Here is a 25,079-nt window from a genome sequence, read left to right on the forward strand (position 1 = left end):
GGGGAGAGGTACAGCAAGGGAGAGGGAATTTGGAGGAAGACCCAGGCCCTCCCACTCTTCATCCTAGGGCACACAGGAAGAACGGAGAAGGGAGCAATGTGAGTTGCGGGGCTTACGGAGGAGGAAAGAGCCCTGATTCCCTTCATTAGCTGCAGCTGGGAACACAGTGTTTAAAAAAGGAAGCTGCGCACAGCAAAGTTGTTGGGAGCAAATCATGAATTATCTGGTATCGTCGAGGCTTATCTGGGTTCCTGGCACCTTCCCAATTGTGTGTTTTGCTGGGCTTTCAAGCATGCGATTCCTTCTCCTACCCTGTCAAGTTAATTACTGCAGCGTGGTTTGTGTGGATTTTTATTTACAGTTTGTATGTACTTTGTTTTCGGACTGAATTTCCTCCACTTAAAGACTGTTTTTGGGAGAGTTTTTTCTCCAGCCGAAGGTAACCTGGACATTGGGGGGCAAAGTTGGAGGTACTAAAGGGACACTTCTTGCTTATTTGACTGTGTTGCATTTGTGCCATGCCCCGGGTCATCACAGTTACTACTAAGAGATCAATTGAGTGCCTTTTGCTTCTCTGCTTTCTTCTAGCAAATGCAACTTCTCTTATGCAATCTTCCAACTTGAGAATATGCAATGCCGATGCAGCAGAAATGTTATGCACTGACTTAAAAGATAATTTAAATTTAGGAATCACAGAATAAAATGCAATAGTTATCTCATGTAAGTATAATTTCTGATTTTAAAAAGTACCTTTAATCCATCTTTTCCTTGAACACCATCTTCTCCTGGTGGTCCTCGAATACCCTAGGTTTCAAAAGAAATGTTAAAATGCTATTAGTACCAAAAATCTTCTGTATTCAAAACCCAAGCAAAAGTACATTACCTCAACAAAATAGCGAACAAATCAGACTAAAAGAGTCAAGGATTCAGCAGTTTTAATAATGGTGCCAGTACACAAAGATTTGCTGAATAGTATTAGATATTGTTATGGTCACAGATTTGTCTTTTTGTTTAACCTTGGTCTGCCCGGCACTTCCAATATACCGAGATGCTGAAATCCATGCATTTGAAATGATTCACAATTAACTTTATTCTGAATCTAAATATGGTTCTGTTTTAATACTGAACGACACAGCAGCTGTCACAAACAAGAAGTTGTCTGAAAGTGATATAAAACAAGCTGCGCAGAGCAAACAACCAGAACAACACTGTATGACAGGGAGATGTAGATTTAAGCTTCCTGATATTGGAGTGAATGTATGTACAGGGAGGTAGAGGAAGATAAACTGGAAGATCAACTTTTAAAGAAGGGCTTAACAGACACTAAATAAATGGTACATTTCTGTAGCACTACCTCATATTTTTAATTTGACTTGAAAGGGAGTATCTTCACTGGCAAGCAGAATATTCCTTTCACTTTTCTAAAACAGTTTAGCATTCTAGAGTTGACAATAAACCGCAGTCTTTTATATTTTATACTTTTAGAAAAAACAGATAATATTTTATGGAAACTAAGACTACAAATCTATCTCTCTACCTACCTATCTGTTATATATCTGTATATAGATATACTCAAATCTCTCTTAATTGGTTTCTATTATATTTTCAAATGGATAGTTGTTATATGGTGCTTGTAAACTCAGTTCACATTAGAATCATATTATTGTCCTCATTAAAATGTAATTGCTGTGTCCTACTAAAAAAGGTAACAGATTAACACACTAAACATTTTCATGTAAAGAATCAGGAGTTTGCAACCTCTTAGGATTCATGACATTTTGAGATGTTCTAGATCAGAGGTGTCAAACTGGTGGCCCATGGGCTGGATGCGTCATGTGCAAGCCACGCCCACCCCAGCTCCATGACAGGGAAAAACATCATGAAACATCACATGATGGCAACGTGAGGCAGTGAGTTTGATAGCTGTGTTCCAGATAAATTTGGGAATGGCAGTGAAATTGGAGGCTTACCCCTCCACAAAATCACTGCCACAGTTATGTAATCATTTACAAGCCACCAATTTATCAGACTGTTATCTGTTGTGCTCTCTAGACCTCCCCCCTTGGAGGATGATCTGTTCCACTCTTGCTTATTTTTCCAATCTTCTGGTCAGGTAGCACATTTCGAAACAATTTTCTAACAATACATCCAAACGAGTAAACACAATTTCCCAGTTGGCAACTGTGATTTGACTTTGTATAGGTATGCTATGAAAAAAATTATAACAAAAATATACCAACCCTGAATGTTACAACCCTGTAACCTGCACTACTTCTGGGTTACTGCTTGAACTAGTGTTCTGACTTCAAGTTGTTATCTATTCTTTGAGTATTATTAATTTACTCAGTAATTGCAAATGTATATGCAAAACAAAGTCATGGACTATTAGAGGAAGCTTACCATCATGTTCAACATGAAAAATTTACTTCAGATAAACATATGCTGCAGCTCTTATAATTCAGATTATCTTGATCTATTGTCACTTTGTATCTATAGTAGACCTATTTGCTAATGTTTCAGAGTGAAATACACAAAATAAAAGAAGTTACAAGATGGCAGATTTTGACAGTTATGGGAAACAAAAATCCTTTTTGGCAGCAATAGCAGTTCAATGTTGAAACCAATTAGCCAGACAAGTGATCATCTCCCTTTCACTGGATGCGTTTAAATTAAGGTTAGTTAGCCATAAGCCTGGAGTACTTTAACTTAGCCTGAATGCTAAGTTAAAGACTCCTGTCCAACTTTATGAACCTTTAAGCTATATAATTAAAACATATTACATCTAATGTAAAGAAGTGCTAGAGGTGATATGAGAGCAATGTCCTAATATTTGAGGGGTTGCCACAAAGCACCTGAAGACAAAACAAGGAACAATGGATGGAAATTAATCAAGGAGAAAACCTAGGACTAAAGATAAATTTCCTGACATTGAAAACAATCAGCCAGTGGAATGACTTGACTCCAGAAATTGTGGGAGATTTCTGGAGATTTTTTTTAAAAAGATTGGAAAGCCATTTGTCTGAAATGGTATAGGGTCTCCAGCTTGAGCAAGGGGTTGGATCATTAGAAGATCCCTTATTTTTTCTTTCTGTAGTTTTAAATTTTTCTTTAAACGAATATGATCCTGATATAGCAAAGACTTTTTTCATTTCTTATCTGCTTTCCTAATTTACATAGCCCTTTGGCATTTCCAATATAATTCTGCCCCTTGTAACAAAATATGCTACAATATTCAGTACTTACTCTTATACCTTGTTCACCTGCTGCTCCAATATTGCCAACTGGTCCAGAATCTCCCTGTTAAATGCAACAGAAATATATCACACTGAGTGACTACTATTCTGATCAAAGGACAAAACTCTAAGTTTGCTACAATAGATATCTAAAGTTTGCTCTTTATAAAATGAACTCATTTCTGAAGCATGAATTAGTCTTTATATTGTTTTTCACCACAAATAAAGAGCAAGTGGAAAGGCAGATATGTTACAAGTATTATAATGCATAGCTTTCTGCAAATACAAATGCCAACTATAGTGGAAAGATAAAGATGCCTCATTCTTAACTAAGCCAGACATAAACTTGTCAATCAAGTAATGATATAATATGAAGCTTCTCTACACAACCCTGAGGGCTAATTAACATAGCAGGGTTGAAACAAATGCTTATATAGTAGCCTTGAATTCCTTGATGACTGAACTCTACGTTTATAAAGATGAAGCAATGAGAGGAACAAGAACATTTGCTAGATCCTGACACTTGGATCTTTCCTTCCTTCCTTCCTTCCTTCCTTCCTTCCTTCCTTCCTTCCTTCCTTCCTTCCTTCCTTCCTTCCTTCCTTCTTCCAGTCATTTTTTTACTTGAAGGTTTCTGCTGCCTATTTCTTATTTATAAAATGTCTTTTTCTTTTTCTATTGCGAGATTGAGAGATTCCTGCATATGTATGTATGTATGTATGTATGTATGTATGTATGTATGTATGAAACTTGCAGTTTCTATCCTGATTTCAGAAAGACTGACTGGCCATGTTTGTTGACTGGAAGGAGAAGCTGGGAGGGCTTGAGTAGTGTGAAGCTATGAGTGTGAATTAGAAAATACTTGGACTTTTCTTCTCTGAATCCATATTTTCTGGTGTCACCAGGTTTCCTGTATATCTGTATCTATCTGTGTGACTCCTATGAACAGATGCAGAAATGACAACACCACCTAATGTTGGACCAATTTAACTAAAACATCATAGCTAGTTTCAGAAAGAATGTTTCTAGTGGAAATAATAAATATTTTATGTATAGAGACTGCATATAATCATCAGGAAATATCCCAAAGATATGTGTAGAAAAATAACAGCCTGTTTTTCTCATCATTCAAACTGCACCCCAACAAAATTACTCCAACAATCACCTTTGTGCCCGGTTCTCCTTGTGGTCCGGGCTCTCCCTCTGGGCCAGGTGATCCCTGTATTGAAAAGATAAATGGAGTTATCCGTTGTCCAGTACTAAATGCTTTCGATCATGATGAAATTTACTAGGAGGTTCACAGGTCTAGGTCTTATTGGGGTGATGAATGAAATACTTGGTATAATATCTTTTTCTACTATGGTGCAATATTAAAGGCTAATATTAAATTTTTAAAGGCTTCTATACTTTTTACTTTGATGCAGCAGGATCTTCAGTTTTGCTTGTCTACATCATTTGGTGAGGTAAAAGACTCACCTCAAAGCCAGCTTCACCTACAGGACCAGCATCACCTTGTTCTCCCCTCGGTCCCTAGTATCAAAACCAAAATTTACGTGAGCATTACATTCTTATTATGAAAAAAACCCCACTTATATACCTATAACATCAGCTGGCCAGTTTTTTGAAGACATTTTTCTCCCAGCTGGATATTTCCTTTTTTCCAGGTTTCATTAGCTTCTGAGAGTAGAATAATTTAATATGGTCCCCACTCTTAAAGAGGATTTGTTGCAACAGTCCAATCATCATCAGGCAATGGAATATTTCTCAAGGCTTCTTATTAGGCATAACATTACATTTGAACCCTCAAAAACACGTAGCTCCATATTCAATAACATTCCCACAGCACAAGTTTAGAGACATGACATAGCTGCATTACAGAGAAGAATGTAGTTATATACATGTAGAAGCTCTATTCTCACATAACTCAATCTGTCTATATATCTCTATGATCTAGGGTTTAACTTCTAGGCTTTCCTCCTGTCTCCAACAACAAACTTGACGATTCTCTGTAGATTGCGTGGTATCCATTCAGTGATGATTTCATAATTCTATATGATCTGCAAATTATCTTGCCAACTTCCTTCATTTTTACACCATTGATGGAAAGGATATAACTTTGTGGATTCATGGACTTCTGGACTACAGTATCAAGAAATAATGAAAGATAATAATGCCCCATGGGAAGGCTCTGAAACATGTTTTCAGAAGCCTATGATAAGTGTAGAATTTATTTTAAAAAATCAGTCATATTTGAAAGAATAGCCTCAGAATAAAAGTTGATGTCTACTAAACTTGGGATTTCTGGCAATGCCTTGAAATTTCCAGTTTTGAAGTCCACAACACTGCTTCTGATACACTTATATAAGCAAAACCAGGAACTCTGCTAGATAAGCTCTGGCAATATCTACCTGACCTTCTCTTGGATCAAACAATAAGTGGATTTAGGCTTGGGTTGTTCTTGGATTGGGGGCTATATGGATATACTATAACTAGGACATAGCTTGGATTTAAAAAAAATCTCAAAGATAGCAAAGGCATACCACTTCCTTAGTATTCCCAAAACTGGTGACTGCAAGCATGGATATATCTCTGTAATCACCAGATTACAGATTACAAATTTCATATTCTTCTTGCTTCATGCTCTGTAATTTCAACTAGTTTTTGTAAATACATTTGAAAGAGGCCGAATCTTGGTTTTGTTTTAATAGATTAAATTCTGACAGAAGATTCTCTAGTTTTGAACGGAGAAAAGAAACCATGCACAGTAAGACAAATGAATGTGGCACAGAATTCTGAATCTAGGTAATGGTTTCTATATGTAAGTTTTAAAAATAAGATTTTTATTTAAAGATGTTTATTATTCTCACACAAGCAAAACAATAATTGACTATTCCCAATGGTACAGATTAGTAATACACCAGAATTTTGAAATTAAAAATCAGTGGAGACAAAGCACACATTTTTGCTGGTCTCCTAATTTCTCTTAGATTGGTTTGAACAATTAGCAGACAATACTTGCCACCTGCCACCAACAATTTATAGCCTTTTTTTCTAGCCTAGGAAATGTAGATTTTTCAAAAACTGCTTACTGTATTTTATCATAAAGACTGTTGTTCAAGTTGTCACTCAATTTAAATCAGTGATTTTAAACTTGGCAACATTAAGATGTATGTAGTATGTAACTCATAGAATTCTCCATGCTGGCTGGGGGATTTGGGGAGTTGAAGTCCATACCTCTTAAAGTTGCCAAGTTTGGAAAAAATACTGACTTAAATAATCAGCTGAAATTCATTGTCAAATGTATTTATATTAACTGACAGGTGGGTTGCGTACTCAGAAAAACAATTTACTTTCTATTCAACCTCTAAGATCTAATAAGAAAGTTAAACAAAGTATCTGAGACTAAATTAAATATACAATCACATCAGCTAACTATAGAAACCTGAGACACTTTAGATCAGGGCTGTCAAACTCCCAGCCTGCAGGCCAGATGCATCCCGTGCTGGCCACACCCATGCCTGGTTTAGCAAAGGGGAAAAATTCTTGATACATCACTGTAACAATGTGAGTTTGACACACCTGCTCTAGATTAAATCCTTAACTGATTTTGAAGGGTGTATGTTTGTGAACAGGTAAAATTGCAGCACAGAAGATATGTGTTTTATTATTTATACTTGATATAAATGTACTACAGTTGGGTAATCTTTTGGGAATAAAATATGGGTTCTCTATAAGGACTGTCTAAAAAGATGAGGCAAAAGCTGAACAGAAAAGGCCAGAAAAGGATTTTTTTTTAAAGTGAATGCAAGACACCCTCTCTCAAGATAACCACTTTCATGATTTTCAGGCTTTTGTGGACAAGTTTAAGAGGACAATCTTCTATCTTAAAGAAATGAAGGAAAAAAATTACTTTAGTCTATAGAACAGAGAGAATTACTAAGAGCCATTTAATTTTAGCCTAAAAATAAAGCTGCTTCTTTAATATATCTTTAATTACAGCATAACAAGATATATGTTTTCCAATACATTATACTTCACATTTCAAATGAAATGAAATGAACTTACTGGTTCACCTGAAGGCCCTCTATCTCCTATACTTCCAGGAAGGCCAGGCAAACCCTGAAAACAAAACCAAAAAGCTACTTAAATTTTTTCAAAACTTCATAAATTGACCAAAATGCAATTCATAAAACATCTTGTTGAGGTATTCCCCATTAGGAGAATAAGCGCACTCAGGGAAATATAGTGAGAGTGGTGATGAATAACGAACAACCAGCACACAGATACACTGAATAGTAAAATGTAAGTTTTACTTCCTGTAAACGGGTAAACAAAGTCCAACAAACAGTCCAAATAATACGTGGTTAAAGCAGTTAGTATTCAAAATAATCAGTCCAGGGATAATCCAAAAATGAAGTCCTTTTCTTTACCGGTATCATAAACAAAGTTCAGTAAACGGAGTTTGCGAATAGTTGCAAGACTCACAGCAATTCAAGCAGAATGACGATCAGGCAAAAAGCAAAAGGAAAGCAAAGGAAATGCAAAGAACAAACCAGGTTTCTGGCTCCATCTGATGGCCGTTGGAGGAACCCCAGTCAATCACAATTACAACATTCTCTTAAAGATACAACAATATTAATGACTATCCTGGTTTATATATTGCCAACCCAACTGTTAGGTGACTATCATTCCTGACAATCTTCAATGACACTTAAGGCTTTTTTTTTTATCCAATAATTTTGTTTCTACCATATAAGGACTTGTGGCTGGTCACTGACTTGTGGCTGGTCAGGACTTGTGGCTGGTTTATGAATTAGAAAATTCTTTCTTTTGGTGAGTGGTATCCTAAATCGTCTTTGAAAAGTTAAGATATACAAACTAAAGATAAAATCTTCTATTTATCTGTGAAATAAACAGTGAATTCAATGACACATACTTTGTTGTAATTATATGAAGACATACTATAAATTATATGACAAATGACAAATAACTGCTACAGTCTGAATGGCCTTCCAGTAGGATCATTTATAGATGGGTAACGAACTTTTCATATAAAATTCAGAAAATATACCACTGACAACAAAAAAGGAACTTACTTTTAAAGCTTAGCAACATTAAGATGTGCTTTGAAAAAAAATCTATGTGTCCCATTTCTTGTATATGGTAGACATGCAAAATATTATTTTAGTGTCCTTCAAAACTGATTCATGTAAGATGCCCTATTGTTTAAGAGGTATAATACTATCCTCCAGAAGCATGGCTAGCTAGATTGTAGAGGAAATGACTGTGCGTTTTAATTATGGTAGGAAACTATTTAATTATATATAAAGCATTCCCAGTAGAAATGTTCTAATTCTGCAATGCTTTATTGCTAATGATCTGCTGACGTCTGCTTAATACATTTTGACACAAGGCAAAGATCTATCCATTCATTCAGGTATTTCAAATAAATCAGGACACATTTTTTTCAATGCTGTCAATTTATTCAATCTAGCACTTGATATTTTTATGGCAGACTTGCTTTTTCTGTTTTATTTCAACATGCTCATTTGCCACTGCTTTCTTCCTAGGGGTGAGAGAGAGTGATTGGCTCAAGTTCATTGAGCCAGTTCCCTATCTAAGGCAGGACTGGAACTCATAATCATCTGGTTTCTTGCCTGATGTCTTAATTACCACATCAACCTGACTCTATACTAAATCTGAGTATAAGGAGGGCTATACTTTGAAATATAGACAATACTTTGTTCTTGGCTTACAAATGCTGCCTTGCTTGTATATACAGTAGATTGAAATAAATTTTGCACAAAATTCTATGGAAATAGAACTAAAAAATCCCTCCTTACTGCCATAGTTTGAACTGTAGGATGGTAACGTATCCACAATTCACTAAAACTTTCAAGAGTTCCTCTAGCATATGCATATGTCTGTACAAAAAAATAGTTAACAAAACTATACTATCTTTTTCCAAGTTCTTGTTGCTGCTTCAAAGTCCTGATTCTATCTGCTCCCACATGCTCTTTACACCTTACTATATGTTCTGAAGGCCATTTTTCAAAAAATATGCACAACTCACTATTGCTACTTTTTCTCTGGTAAAGGAAAAAAGATATTTGTCTCTCATCCAGTTGCTGTACAAATAAGAGGACAGCACAGATCAGTTTCAGATGTACGTTCAGGACGTGTATCAAATATTGAAGTGTATTTAATGTTTACTTTAGTATCATTTAGAGATATTGTATCTCTCTTTTTGCTTTAAAAATATAGGTTTAACTTGGGTCGCTTATGAAAGAATTCTTGCTGTATAACACTGAAAATTTTAGTTTAATAATTTAATCTACACTGTTATTGACTGATTTGTCTTTGCATGTTTTATTTCCTACAAATAAAAGAATATGAAATAAAAAATTGTCGCACTACAGGAAATTTATCATCTGTTCAACCAAAGGAAGAAGTTCAACAAGCTTTCTGTTCTCTAATATAGATATTAAAGCATTATTGTCCTTGCATTAAGAACTATTTTGGATAACTTACTCTCAATGTATAGGAGCTACAGCAATCTGATAAATTATGCCTTCATATATTATTGATAACAATAATGTCTGCCATCATTACTAATGTCATTCATTATAGATTTTAAAACTTATATGGGAAATGTGACTTTGGGCTGCAGTGTTTCCCAGTCTTTGCCAAAGCTTGACCAATCACCCATCAATGGGAGAAAAGACACTGCAATTATTATATCAAAATTAAATTTTGATTTGGGTGCTACATGTAGATACTTTAAGCACCTCCTCTGTAATATCTTAAAGCTGTTATTTTCAAAGATCAGGAAACTGATTCCAATTAGACTTTGGGGCTATGGGAAAGGAACAAGTGTTATGCTCATTCTTCTCCCCAGTTTTCCATTCATTTTAAAGTAAAGGAGAAATATGAATTGCTGTATCAAAAAAAAAATCCTGTAATTGACAGGAGAGAATTCCTACACTTTTTTAAGTATTTTTAAAAATTTTATTAGAAACATCAAATTTTTAATTTACTTACACTAGCAGTATAAAAGTGAAACACAATGGCTGTGTTTATATGGTCCATCTGGCCAGGAAAATTAGTTTTAGCCCCAAACAATTATGGTTATTTGGGTGAGAACTAGACTAGACTAGCTGGAACTGGCAACTTGGTCATTAAACAAAGTGGTTGCTTTGAAATGAAATTGTGACTGTGCTCATGATCTCACTTCAGCTTTCGTTGCTTTATAGACCTGCAAAAGTTGTAAATGCAAAGGTTGGTTGCAAAGTTACTTTTTCATCACCATCACAACTGCAAATGTTTCTAAATAAGGTGGTCATTAAACAAGACTTACTTGTATTTGTAGCAGTGGTGGGATTCAAATTTTTTTACTACCAGTTCGGTGGGCTTGGCTTATTTGGTGGGCGTGGCTTAGGGTCAGATGACTGGGTGGGCATGGCTTGGTGGCCATGTGACTGGGGTGGTCATATGACTGGCTGGGCATGGCTTGGAGGTCATGTGACTAGGTGGGTGTGGCCAACTCAATGTCACTCACATCAAGGGGTGCCTCGCCTGGCCGCTCCCCTCCCAGTCATTCCTTGTCACACCCAGCCTCAACATATCTATAGTTCTGTAAAAATGTTGTTCACCTTTTGTTGACTTTATTATCTACGTACTATAGATGTACTTTCATGGACCACTGAAAGGAGGAAATGGCTCACATGCTTTGCCCAAGAAGGTGATAGGCAACAGGCTTTTAGGGAGCTGCCAGAAAGACGGGGGGTGCAATGTATTTTCCAAAGCACCAGAAGGATGGAAACTGATCAGAGAGAGAAGCAACCTAAAAGTAAGGAGAAACTTCCTGACAATGAGAACAATTAACCAGTGGAATTGCTTGCCACCAGAAGTTCTGGGTACTCCAACACTGGAAGAGAGAGACTGGACAGCCATTTCTCTGAAATGGTATAGAGTTCCCCCCACCCCAAGGTCCCTTCTAAGTGCTATTGTTATTCTGACACCTTTCCCAGGACCTCTACTCAGAATTTGGCACCCTCAGTTTTCCTGCCTGGACACGGGGTTAGCCTAGAATACCTCCAAGGTCCTTTTCAACTCTGTTAAGCACACATGTATTTATGCTCTGAACTATAGACATGTAATCCTGAAAAATACCTGGGCAAAAGAAAGGCAATAAAATCACTCTAGGTATAGGGACAGTGTAAAATATTAATATATATTAATATATAATGGAATAATTAAAAATAATAGCACTGAGTTTTCTCTCTCTCCCTCTTCCTTCTTTTTTCTTTCTCTTTCTCCCCCTTCCCCTTTCTTTCTGTCTTTCTCTCCCTTCCTTCCTTCCTTTCTTTTTCTCTTTCTTTCTCTCCCTTCCTCTTTCTTTCCTCCTTCCTATTTTTCTTTCTTTCTCTTTCTTTTTCCCTCTTTATTTCTTTCTCTCCCTTCTTCTTTCTTTCCTGCTCTTTCTTCCTTTCTTGTTCTTTCCTTCTTGCCCTTCCTCCCTTTCTTCCTCCCTTCCTTTTCTTCCTTGATTCACACACACACATCTTTTCTGGAAAGAACTTATTGGGCAATCTCCAGAGCAGTGAGCGGCGGGACAATGAAGAAAGCAGCAGCCCTAGAACATCCATCCACCCTCCCTTTTGAAGCACATGGGCTGAGGGGATGGTGGCAGGCGGGGGCGCCCCGAAAGGCAGGGAAAAAGCAAATGGAATGGTTTTCCATTTGCATTCTCTGCTGCGCTGGGGATGGGGTTGAGGGGGCGGTGGCGGCGGGCAGGGGTGCCCCGAAAGGCAGGGAGAAAGCAAACAGAAAGGTTTTCGCTTTCTCTGCTGTGCTGGGGCTGAGATGGCCGGGTGGGGGTGCCCTGAAAGGGAGGCCAGGAATCCTGGGGCTGCTTCCCATAGCCGCAATGTGGCTGCCGCTGTCCCACCCTCTGGACTGGCCCAAAAAAGACATCCCACCTTGGCCTCCTCCCGCCCAGAAAGGCCCCGCGCAGTGGGGGGAGGCCCAGAAAGGCCCTGGGGGGTGGGCGAGGGCCTAGCGCGACGCAGGCTTACCTGTGAGCAGGGCAGGCAGATCAGGGCTGTTCAGTTGGGATGCAGCTACCATGTGAGGAAGTCAGGTTAGGCAAGCCATGAAGGGCCCAGCGTGCCACATAGGAAGGGAAGAGTGACTGGGAGAAGCAAGCGGCGGGCAGGCAAGCCGCACAAGCAAGCATCAGGTGAGTGGGGCAACTGAGCGACCAGGGACCGGGGAACCGGTTCGGGGGTGTGGCCAGCCAGAAGTCTCTACCAGTTCCATGACCCACACCAAATTCTTACTACCAGGTCGCCAGAACCATTGCGAACTGGCTGGATACCAGCTCTGATTTGTAGGATACTTTAAACCCCAACTCATGTTAGGTGACCTCAACTACTAAAAACTCAATGTATTATATTAGAAGCAGAATGGAATTATAAAAAAATGAATCTTCTACCAAAGCATGAAGAACTTACTGGTGCTCCTGGACTGCCTCTTTCTCCAGGGATTCCAGCTTTTCCCTGTGCAAACGCAAAGAAGGTAACGTGTCGACTCTATTTCAAAAATATTATCAGAATTGATGCCTTAAATATGAATGCTAAAAAAATACAACGTACAATGAGTCCATGAATGCCTTTTTTCCCAGAGTCACCAACTTCTCCCTGGGAAAAAGAAACAATAAAGCTATTTTAATATACACTGTATTCAAACATATGACATTTTTTCTTCTAAATTCCAAATTATGGATGTTCTTTTCAGTGCAAATTATTGGAAAATCTGTCATCAACCATAGGCAAAAATGCAGTACTATTTATTTCTTTATTACTACTTTTTATACCACTTCCTAGAAAAAAGATGTCAAAACAACTCGCTAAAAATAAACTATCACTTGGTCAAAATTACAGTGAAATCAGCCCATATCTTAGTCTGGTTGATGCAAGGTAGACACTATAAGACATCAAGGAGGAAATGGTATAATATATAACACAGAGACAAAAAGTCAAGTTCCCAATAACAGAGAGGTTATATGGTACTGTACTTCATGCATCTAACAGCATCATGGATCATTTTCTGGGGCAAAGATAAGAAAGTTAAGTTTACCTTAATACCTTCTGTCCCTTGCTCTCCAAGAGGACCATCTTGACCTCGTGGTCCCTGACAAATTAAAGAAAAAACAGTTAGGAATGATACAAGTGTTTATGTGTGTGCATCTAAGGATTAATAAGACAAAATTATAGCACAAAATCTGCAACTGCTGCCATGGTAATTCACAGAATTTAATTGGATCCAAATGAGGACATTTTGTAAAAAAAATTTCCTATCACTTACCACATTTTTTCCCCTCACATGCATTCAAGAATCCATTGGGGATTGTAAGAGATAATAAATATCCACAATCACCACCTTTGAATCAAAGCATATGATAAATCTATCTCTTTGCAATTTTTGCCAACCCCTACTATTTTCCTTTTTTTCTTGTCCATTACTTTTCTATTTGACCCATGGACATAATCACCTTGCTAGAAATTGCTAGACTGCAATTCACTTCTACAAGTTCACAATTAATTCTTCAAACTATTTCTCAAGATCTTTTGTTTTTCCAACAAGTACACTCCAATGAGATTGATTTTCCACAGTGTTAGCTACCTTAACTCTGTAAGGGAATTGGGATTTGTCATACACAAACGATCAATTTGGAAGTGAAATTATTCTCACTTCTGAGTGAGGAAATGGCAAACTAGATGACTTCACAGAATGGGAATCAAAATGTGGCCAGGACTGACAGACCAAGTGACAAACACAGTCTAACAGAACCTCTCCAGATAAAGGAGAAGATGAGGGATTGCCCAATTGTGCTCAGGACAGCAACTCCTTGCAAGGAGACCATAGCACAGTGGTTTCCCATGGGTTTCAGCACTAGAAGATGAAGGAAATTATTAAACTCTCAACCACATTTTAAAGAAAACTAGATTAGTTAACCCTAATATATTTCAAAAGTATTTGAAATGTATTTAAAGTTGAAAGAGAAATTCAAAGCAACAAGTATGAAAAACCATCTGGTGAGTTAATCCTTGTTCCAATACAAATAGCTTAAAGAATTTAAAGAAATTGAAATAAATGGCAAAAAATATAGTAAGTCTTAATTTAAGAAAGTTGCAAATGAATTCAGGGACCAGATAATTTTGGAATATTAGGACTTTGCTAAAAGGTTTGGGAAATACTAAAACAGTATTTTTGTGGAGTATAAATTGCTTAGTCTGTTGGAAAATAAATTATAAAACCTGGAGTTTTTGCAATTTTAGAAATAAAGTACTACAGGAGAATAACAATTAAAAGCAGGAGAAAGAAAGAAGTGGGGGAAAAGAGACAAGCCTGTTTTTTGTGGCTCCTATAAAATGGCAGAAAATGCTATCACATCTAGACCAGGGCTGTCAAACACCCGACCCATGGGCCGGATGTGTAATGCCTTGACCATACCCAGTTTAGTGAAGAGGGGAAAAAGTCCAGATATGTCATGTGACACAGCTGGGCTGCGTGAGTTTGACACCCCTAATATAGACATTTCAGGAGATTTTTGAAGAATGGGTCAGAAACCAGTAGCTACAATGCTAGTAACAATGCTTGCTGATATGGATGGAATATTTACAAAATATTTTTTAAAAGAAATGAAAGTTATGAAAGATAGTATTTTGGAAGACTGATAGGGTGAATGTGATAAATGACAACCACCTGATGCAGAAATACTAGAAAAGAAAGTCTGGATTGTAAGACATATATGATGGTCAAAATGGAAATATAAATAATAAGCCAAGATATCTGGATAAGTTTACTGGATTTAAAAATGAGGGATGTTAAAAACTTGAAAAAAAACATTGAAACAGGAGAAAGAAAAATTGAAGGGAGATCAAGTTCCATGAGAGCATTTCAATGAATTAAGGACCAAGATTATTAGAAGGATAAAAAAGGAATACAAAGTTGATTGATTTGATCAGGATTAAAATGGGATATATCTTTATAAAATTCTGTGATTCCCCCTTATGGTCTTTTTGCCGACATCTGGATAGGAAGGTTAATTATTCATGGACTTGACTGGATAAGAGATAGATTTTGGAAAGATGTGAACTGTGTATGAATTGTTTACGGAGTGGAAAAATGATAGGTTTGTTTATACTTGTTGCGATGAAGATCAGAAATCATTTATTTAAACATTGTTTTTCTCCCCTTTTCTTTTTTGCCTTTCTTTCCTTTGCACTTTTTTCTATCTATCTATCTATCTATCTATCTATCTATCTATCTATCTATCTATCTATCTATCTATCCATCCATCCATCCATCCATCCATCCATCCATCCATCCACCCACCCACCCACACTCAAAATAAGTATATTTTAGCGGTTATAAACATACTACTTACTCTTTGACCTTTAGAACCCTGTGGTCCAGGAGGTCCTCGTGCTCCTGTTGGGCCCTAAATAATAAATAAGAATGAAATACATAGTTATCATAGAGCAGAAGCCCATTTTTCTGTATCATATTTTGTTACCAACTTTCCTCCCAAAAGCAAAAAGCTCAAAGGCCAGACTAGAAAACTGTCACCCATTCTTCTCCTTACTGCCCTTTTTTGAAGCTTTCTCTAAAGTACGCTAAAATTTCCCTTCAGCCATTCAGCAGTTTTAAAATTAATCTTCCCTAGTCCCAGTCCAATACTCTACATCATTGCAGATATGGAAAAGTAAAGTTGTATGAGAGACAAATTATTATATTAGCAACTTGAAACAGATAACTTATCAGTCATGGCATTACTTTCTAACAGATAGGCCTTTAAATGATTAGTTAACAGACACATGTGCTCATGTAGGTGCATGTCTTATTTGTTAACAGTATCTGACCTCTTTGTCAAGAAAACCAAAAATCACTGGACTAGATCCACTGGGAGATTTCACAATGGCAAGAGAAGTGATTCATGATTACTCACCCTTCTTTCCTGCTGCTATACATAATGTTCCAAAAAGTCCTACTTTCCCCCATAATAGTTTTATAGCTTATAGGAAAAGTTTGCAATCAATTTCTCAATTTCAGTGAGAAATTAAGCCTGGTTTAAATATCTTATTTTGAACTCACTGGATATAAAAGCTTGCCAAGGTTGGAATCCTTGCCTTTAATATTCTCTACTTTTGGTTGAATAATTTTTCTCTATACTGCCTATTAATAAACTTATGCTTAAAAGTTAATGGAGATGTGACTCATGCGGAGGTACACAAAAATATAATATTTTATACTTACAGGTAGTCCCTGTGGCCCTACATCACCAGGGCCACCTGGTGGACCTGGGTATCCCTGAAATAGAAGTAAATATAATATGGCTGATGCATGAATATATAATATACTTAAACTTGTTTCAGCTTGTATAAATGCCCTCAAAAATGTTCTTATTTACAGTTTCAGAGCTGTGTACAGAATTCTTATGTACTTTATTAGTGAAAAAACTTTTATTGGGAAGCCCAGAAAATTGATTTTCTTAGAGGCTTATATGTATTTGCATTTGTATATGTACATATTTGATTTTTATGGGGGGGGGGGAAAGGATTTTTCCCTCTCAATTCAAATAGTAACAATACTAGTTCTGAAGAAATATATCTCTGAGGTCAAACAATATGCCTTTGATCTAACTTCCAAATTATGTTTCAGGGAATTTTATAACCCCCCCATTACTATTTCAAGCTATCTTTTTCAGATACTTTCCTCCTCAAACAGAACAGTTTCAAAGTCCTATCTTCAAAATAGATATTTTTGCTTGATTTTCAGTGAATTATGACTAACCAAAGCTACATTTTTGCTGATAATATTTTTTAAAAATACCATAATTTATGGTGAGTTAACATGATAAGCAAAAAACTACTGTTGAAAAATGATGCAGAGTTTCAATATATTTTAAGAAAAATGAATAATTTTAAGCCCAATACTTTCTCATTTTTCTTACAGACTAAATATCTCTTCATGTAAACAGCATTACCTTAAATACTTAGTAAAGACAGGAATTTTCCAGTAACCATTTAAGTATATACTTTCTACTTAAGTTAACGTAAGATAAATTAGGCAGTAGTTTCTTATGTAACCCTGGATTTGCTTACCATAACACCCTTTTCTCCAGGAGGGCCCACTGGGCCTGGATTACCTCTGTCTCCCTTAAAAGTAAATAAACACATACATACACACATACATACATACATACTGTTCATAACTATAGTAGTTTATTTGATTTTTGATGGTAAAACTGCATATCCAGTTTTGAAATATTTTTTAATAATGAAAATACAACTTCTATACCTAAATAAACATTTAGTATAGTGGTGTGAGTGGTAACTCCTGGTTTTAAGCTAATTTCTAAGCCTCTGCAGGAATGGAAAATAAAACAAGTAAGAGTTCAGTAGCTACATTTGTGCCTACATATGAACCTTTTCCCTGTCTCCATTAATGGATGTATTGCTAGAGTTCCCCCCCCATTCTGGGATGAATGTGTGATTCAAAACAGGTTTTAATTAACCCAGGAAGGAAAAGATGGATGCTTTCTCCCCCATGAAAATAATAGATTGGTTGTCATAAAAATGTGGATGCTAATAGACTGTATGACTTTCAAGCCAACTGTATTATTTGCTGACAGATTCTATCAATCCTCTGCTTGGAAAATATTCATTCCATTTTAAAAAATTCTGCTGCAGTTTTACTATTAGTTAACATTTTTTTGAAAGCATCATGGAGTAACTTTTACTCTTTTGCATGATTAAATTCCAATACAGATGTAGAGAACACTAGTTGTAATGCACCGTATAGTATATATTACTTGTGCTGCTCTTGTTACATTAATTATCAGCTAGCATCTTATAGTATACCTTCTCACCAGGTCCCCCAGATAATCCAATTTCACCAGGTGAGCCAATAGGTCCCTAAAGAGCAGAAGACATCAAAAAGCAAATAATCTGGTAACTTGTCATTTATAATCAATGATTATAGCAATAGCATTTAGGCTTATACACCACCCATAGTGCTTTATAGCACTCTCTGGGCAGTTTATAATGTAAGCATTATTGCATATATCCAACAATCTGGATCCTCAGTTTACCGTCCTCAGAAGGATGGAAGATTGAGTCAACCTTGTGTCCTGTCAGGATTGAACTCCAGGATATCGACAAGTTTGCCTGCAATACTGCACTTTAACCATTACGCCTCTAGGGATTTTATAATGAATCTCAGCAGCTTTATTTATATGCCATTTGCACATGAGTTCAGTCAAATTCTATGAAATATATGGAAATATCTTTAGGCAATCTGTATAAAATGTTCACAATTTATTGTATACCATATATTCCACTTCTTAATTATATGAAGGAACTACATATGAAACTTAAGTCGCTTTTGCAAAAATCTTAACAACACTGTCATAACAAAGAAACAGATAAAATTTAGGATCCCTGAGGCATGAAGAAAGAAAAGTGTGAATATATGAAACTGGAAAACAGCTTTTCCTAAGTCAATATCCTAAATCAGAGGTCTTCAAACTTGGTAACTTTAAGACTTGTGGACTTCATCTCAGAATTGGCTGAGGAATTCTGGGACTTGAAGTCCACAAGTCTTAAAGTTGCCAAGTTTGGGGGACCCCTGTCCTAAATAATGAACTCTGTCCTTCTATTTTTTGGCAGGAGATCAGTGAACTGAAAATAGCCCTTCCTAGGCCAACAGATGTTAGATGTATGAATTATAGCTTCAATAACTCTTCAACCAGCATGCTGGAAAGTCAATAATCCAATTAGAAGAATCTTGAATATATTATTCCTCAAGGAATTATGAGGAATAATTACTATATGAATAAGTTTCACACAAGAAGGAATTATAGTCAAATGCATAATTTCTACAAAATCTTCCAACAAAAGGACTGAGATTTTTAATGTATTAAATAATCTAACTGTAAAGTTATCCTACTGGCAACATTACTAACCTTGAATACATTTCACAAAAAGAGAATAGAATGATGGACAAAGGATTTTGTAATCCTTTCCTCCAGAATCAGCTTTTCATTTGGAATCACCCAGAATAAAATCACATATGTGAATCTGATATTATTAAATAGAAGGGAGATAACAAAGTCAAACCTTAAAATATTACATTATTGTAAGGTGCTCTGAGCCTGAAAATATTCACTAATACTAGCCTTCTTCCATAAATGAAATAAATCGGAACTAGTTTGGATTGTCTGCTGAAGAAAAAAATGGATTAGTTCTTTCCCCAACTGAGTCAACATATATTGTTTTACATACTTCTCTATGGAGTTCTCATTCTGGATCCTTCTTGCTAATTTAATTCTGCTCTTGCTCAAATTTTTTAATCAAGTAAATTGATTACTTGATTAAGTACTAGATTTAATTAGAGAAAACATTATGCAAATTACTTCATATCAAATACAAGGATCCTCACATTTTGAAAAATCTATCTTGTTGACATAATTGTATTTGAATTTCAGCAAAATAAAAGCATGATTACATATTCTACATTTTCTAAGCACATTTTTTAAACAAATGAAGTCATGCTTTATCAAATAAAACCTATAAATTATTGGTTATTGATCATATATCACTCATTTTAAAATAGCTTTTTATTTTGAACTTATGGGGGTAGTCCAGGCACTGAAAGATCCAACTGTAACAGTTCATATCTAAATAGGACCTATTTTATGCACAAACATGCTGTGAAGATATAAATCAGAAATAAGGAATTAACGAACTGAGAAATTATATATTTGTTTTGTTATTGTTATTTAAAATTTCTTGCAATTCTTGACTAAAAATGAACAGCAGAGGATTTGCAATAAACCATTCCCTTTTTGTTTTCACAAACTATGGTTTCTTAGGTCAGGCAAAAGAGAGATTAGACAAATCTAGTTTAAAACTAGAAGTGTTTTATTTAGGAACACTAAATTTTACCAAACTCACCTAAATGCTTCCTGATATTAGTAAGACCATTATTATCTTTAAATGAGATGTATAATAATTTTTTCTTCAATAAAGGAGGTAAAGAGAGACCACAGATATAAATATTGACACAGTATATAAATATTAAAATTAATATTAAAATTAATATTAAAATCTAATAACAAATTATTAAATATTTAATAAACATTAAGTAAATACTTTATACTAAAGAGACTAAAAAGAACATAATAAATCCTTAATAAAACTATCTTCAGAATGAGTGGTTTCTAATCCCTTATACTTAGCAATCTGGTTTCAAAGTGGAAAAGTTGATTCAGATCTTCAGTATTTGAGGGTACTCAAATAATAATTATGGAATTCTTCAAAAAACCTCTAATAAAAAGACATGTTTGGTTTAAAGATATGTAGAGTGTGAATCTATATGGCTGCACAGCCCTGTTATTAACTTTATCTCAGGCCTTATTACACCTAGCAGGCATATTTTAAAAAAATATAGAAGCTACCTGAGGACCTGTATTAATGAAGATGACATCTTTTAAGATCTTCATTCATTGTAAAAATTACTTATGGGGTACTGTTGGAATAATTTATCAACTTATTGAGTGCCTATGCACAATATACTAAGGCAAGGGTGTTAAACTCGTGTCGTTACGGCAGCATCATGTGACATATTGGGACTTTTTTCCCCCTCACATGGACATGGTCAGCGCGTCACGCATCCAGCTCATGGGCCGGGAGCTTGACAGCCCTGTACTAAGGCAAACAAACTGGTTAACCAGCATTTGTGTGCTGCCATCTTATCCTGCTTCTGCATAGTATGATTACTTTAATAAGATTAAATGTCCTACTCAAATCCAGAGGGACTGCCATTTCCAATTAGCAAAATGCAAACTCTGTAAATATCAAATTCCAGTTTATTAAGATCAAAAATGAGGACACCAAATTTGCAATCTATCTTTCACAACAGGAAAGTGAAAAGTCATGAGGGGTGATTGGAATAAAGGTGACAGGCATTCCTTTAGCTTAATCTTAGCTGAATTAACATGTGGTATGAACCAGGTCATTCAACTCCATAACAAAAATGTATTACATTCAATAACATAGGCTATTGTTGGTTTAATATCACAAAGAGTATTTCAAGTTTTGGTACCCTCTTCTCTTTATTCTAAAGGCATTTACATTAGTAACTTTTCAAGAAAAAGGTTTTTTTCTCTCTCTCTAAGAAAGAAAAGGACTAATAATATAAGTGGGATGCATTCCTTTTGGTACACTACAAATCCATCTTCTGAATGAATGTAGTGAGGCATTCATACCTAAGATCTTCAATGCCTCACGAATATGCAGATATACAGCATAGAGGAATAGTAAGAAATGCATATATTCTAGGTAATGCATAAATGTAAGAAATAATGAAGCAAAGAGAGGGAAAAAGAAACCCCATGTTCATTCAAATAAAAATGAGCATTCCAAGAAAATAATTTATACCTGCACTCTGAAACCTGAGGCTAACCAATTAAGCAATGCCAAAAGCTTTATATCAAGGGTCTTCAAACTTGGCAAGTTTAAGACTTGCGGACTTCAACTCCAATAATTCCTGAGCTAACTTGACTGGAGGAGGAATTCTGGGAGTTGAAATCCACAAGTCTTAAAGCTGTCAAGTTTGAAGACCCCTGCTTTATATAAATGAAAACTATGAGTTACTATGTATGATTTCAATGTCAGTTTCCACCAGTGGTGGGATCCAACATTTTTTACTACCGGTTCTGTGGGCGTGGCCTGGTGGCGTGGTGTGGCTTGGTGGGTGTGGCAGGGGAATGTTACTGTAAAATCTCCATTCCCACCCCACTCCTGGGGAAAGTTACTGCAAAATCCCATTCCCTCCCCACCTCACTAACCTGCTTTCCAGCTGTTCTCCTGTGCAGGGCAACAAAAGAAGATCCAGCCCATCGGCTGGGACTCAAGAGGCAGAGAATAGATGGGAGCAGGGCCAGTCAGAGGTGGTATTTGCCGGTTCTCCAAACTACTCAAAATTTCCGCTACCGATTCTCCAGAACTGGTCAGAACTGCTGAATACCACCTCTGATTTCCTCATCAGTGTTTCTATAATCTTACAATATATGCCTCTGTATTTTTATTTCTAGTTAGATTTTGCATCTCAAGACAAAATGAAAGACAAAAGAGTATTATGGGACTTTAAAAATGGAAATATGTATGCAAAGATGTAAGATGTAAAAATTGTGTTATAATTTCTATGGCGAAAAATGTATTTCACTGAATAGGGTGATAGATACAATGAAGGAAACTAAACCAATATAAAAAGAGTGTTCCATCCACAACATAGAATTTCCACTGGGGTTACAAATATGCATTTCTTTCTCTCACTTTGTACCAGTAGTGCAAATTATGTTAAGTCTAATTTCTTATCTGTGAATATTAAGCAGAGTTTGAATATTACTGGGGAGGATATAAAATTCCACAAAGATTCATTTTATCAGTTGCAGCTGAATTTTGATAGGAATATCAAGCCTCAATTAAATTCATAGCACATCATAACTAAGCAATTATAGAAGAATGAAAATGCCTCCATTTAGAAATAGAAAATAGTACACTCTTACTGTTTCACCGGTTTTCCCAAGAACTCCTTGGTCTCCTGTTTCTCCCTGTTGTTTTAAAAATATAAGACTTTATTTTAAATACAGAAATTTAAATATTTTCCTACTATATATGGTTTATACCAGGGGTGGGTCTCAAAAATTTTAGCAAAGGGTTCTCTGCCCGGTTGCTGGGTGGGCGTGGCCATGGTGGGCATGGCCTAGTCGGCCTCCTGCACCACTGCTGGGGGGGGGCATTTTAGCGCTCCCCGGGCTCCAGAGGCTTTCTTCGAGCCTCCAGGAGAGCAAAAATGGCCTTCCTGAGCTCCAGAGATTTTCTGGAAGCCAGAAACAGGCTCATTTCTGGACTTCCTGAGCTTCTGCACACATCCTGCACTTACTTCCATCCAAAATGGCCCTGTGGGGACTCCTGGGAGGGGAGTGGTAGGCAGGGAGTGGGAGCCAGGAGTGGATTTGGGGGTTCTCTGAACTGCACAGAATCTTGGATTATACTGTTTTCTGTATTCCTGAACTTTTACCAACAATTAGAAAAAGATTATTTGCTTTTCTAAAGTCTTTCCACGTAACATATTAACTTAAATCTATTTCACAGTCTCCCCTTTCCCTGAAGAGCTTAAATGTCATTTATTGTCTTTTATCTGCTAACAATTCTTGCATTCCTTCACCAGTATTATCCCTGCCTTCCTCTACAACTATGCACAAACAATTTACTCGTACATTACTCAGAGTCCCTCTGTGAGGGAGATGGGTGATTTCTAAATTTGACAAATATTTGATAAAATTCAAATTATGACTAGTTTTAATTTAACAAGACCAAATGTCTTACCTTCAGGCCTTCTAATCCTGGTTCACCTGCAAAACCTTTCCTTCCAGGTTTCCCCTATATTAAAACAAAGGAGTCCTGTTTTTTGAAGCTCTTAAATGAAGATTTCATTGAATCACTGACAATTAGAGTTGCATTATACTTGATACAACTAATAAGAGTGACTGTGGGATAAAATATATGCTATCTGTATATATAAAATTCCTTTGCTTTTTCTTTCAGCAAAAAACATCTAGAGAAAAATTGCAGTTAATGTTTTAAGTGGAAAACCTGTTCATTCTTCTCCCAGGATGGGGTTTTTGGTTTTTTTTGACATTTTTAACTGCTGAAATGCAAGGACTGAGTATGCATTTGTGTGTGATAGGGCAGGAATTTCAAAAGGAATATCATTTCTCAGAAAAAGACCTAAATGGTTCTCTGTAAAAAAAAATTCTTACTCAAGAGTCTATTCTACCTATCTTGGCTTATCGTAATAGAAATAATTGCAGTTACTCTTCATGTTGGTTTATAAAGTACTGTTCTTATAGAAAATCTGTTGTGAATGACATTGTTTTTGTGTTTTATAATGTACACTATGTTGTGATTGCTTTATCCTCTTGATGCTACCAAAAAGACACTGCCTAGCAATAAACCTATAATAATTACTCATTAACATTTTTTAAAAATAATACTTTTTACAATTGTTCTAAGCATTAATGTTTGGAACAAATCTGCACTGATATAAGATTTCAAAATATGTTTTGGATAAGGCTGAAGAAGTATATGAACCAATCAAAGAAAATTTCTGGCAACACAAAATGAAGACATTGGATAATATGCTCTTAAATGTTGAATAATCTCCAGAGTTTATACAACTATCTTTGGATTCATTCTTGCTTTGTCTCTTTCTCTTTCTCAGCATTTTAAATCTTGCACTTTACTAGCCTTAATTAAAAATAGATAAAATAATTTCAAAACTAGATTTTTTTAAAAAATTGAAAGTAGTCGTCTTTCTTAGTCTATCAGATATGAAAAGAAAACAAAAAATTCACTCGAGTTATTTGTTAGCCTTTCAAAGGTAAGTGGGTAGAATTTATTTTAAACACTGAACTTTTTGTTTTCCATTCTTCTTAAGACATTCTGTTCATTTAACCAACAATGGGAACAGATGCACATACATGGACTAAGAATTTCCAAAACTAAAACTACTATTAATCTGAAAATAGGGCTGATTGAAGGCAAAGCAGTGAAGGCATCAAACTTTTTTCCAGGTTCACAAGTGAACAGAAATTCATTACAATAAATCAAATTCTGCTTCAGCTACTGCTTTGCATGTCTCAAATTCATTCATTTTTCAAAAATACAAATTGTTTTACATTAACTGTAAAAAATGAAACATTTTAATAGG

At 35.9% G+C, this 25,079-nt stretch overlaps 1 protein-coding gene across 1 annotated transcript in view; it reads right to left on the minus strand.

Moving 5' to 3' along the window:
• Window positions 1-25,079, minus strand: part of COL24A1 (collagen type XXIV alpha 1 chain) — a 148,503-nt gene that overhangs the window by 46,130 nt on the left and 77,294 nt on the right. Inside the window, exons 23-36 of the mRNA XM_087930128.1 lie at window positions 23,696-23,749; window positions 22,873-22,917; window positions 18,164-18,217; window positions 17,405-17,458; window positions 16,557-16,610; window positions 15,688-15,741; window positions 13,374-13,427; window positions 12,890-12,934; window positions 12,749-12,793; window positions 7,299-7,352; window positions 4,710-4,763; window positions 4,399-4,452; window positions 3,244-3,297; window positions 751-804 (exon numbers count right to left, since the gene is read on the minus strand). Of these exons, the coding sequence (XP_087786254.1) occupies window positions 751-804; window positions 3,244-3,297; window positions 4,399-4,452; window positions 4,710-4,763; window positions 7,299-7,352; window positions 12,749-12,793; window positions 12,890-12,934; window positions 13,374-13,427; window positions 15,688-15,741; window positions 16,557-16,610; window positions 17,405-17,458; window positions 18,164-18,217; window positions 22,873-22,917; window positions 23,696-23,749 (729 nt within the window). The remainder of the gene's footprint in view (window positions 1-750; window positions 805-3,243; window positions 3,298-4,398; window positions 4,453-4,709; window positions 4,764-7,298; window positions 7,353-12,748; window positions 12,794-12,889; window positions 12,935-13,373; window positions 13,428-15,687; window positions 15,742-16,556; window positions 16,611-17,404; window positions 17,459-18,163; window positions 18,218-22,872; window positions 22,918-23,695; window positions 23,750-25,079) is intronic.

Source organism: Pseudonaja textilis, chromosome 3 (genome assembly GCF_049901715.1).
Source record: "Pseudonaja textilis isolate UNSWEBS1 chromosome 3, rPseTex1.2, whole genome shotgun sequence".
Classification (NCBI taxonomy): domain Eukaryota; kingdom Metazoa; phylum Chordata; class Lepidosauria; order Squamata; family Elapidae; genus Pseudonaja; species Pseudonaja textilis.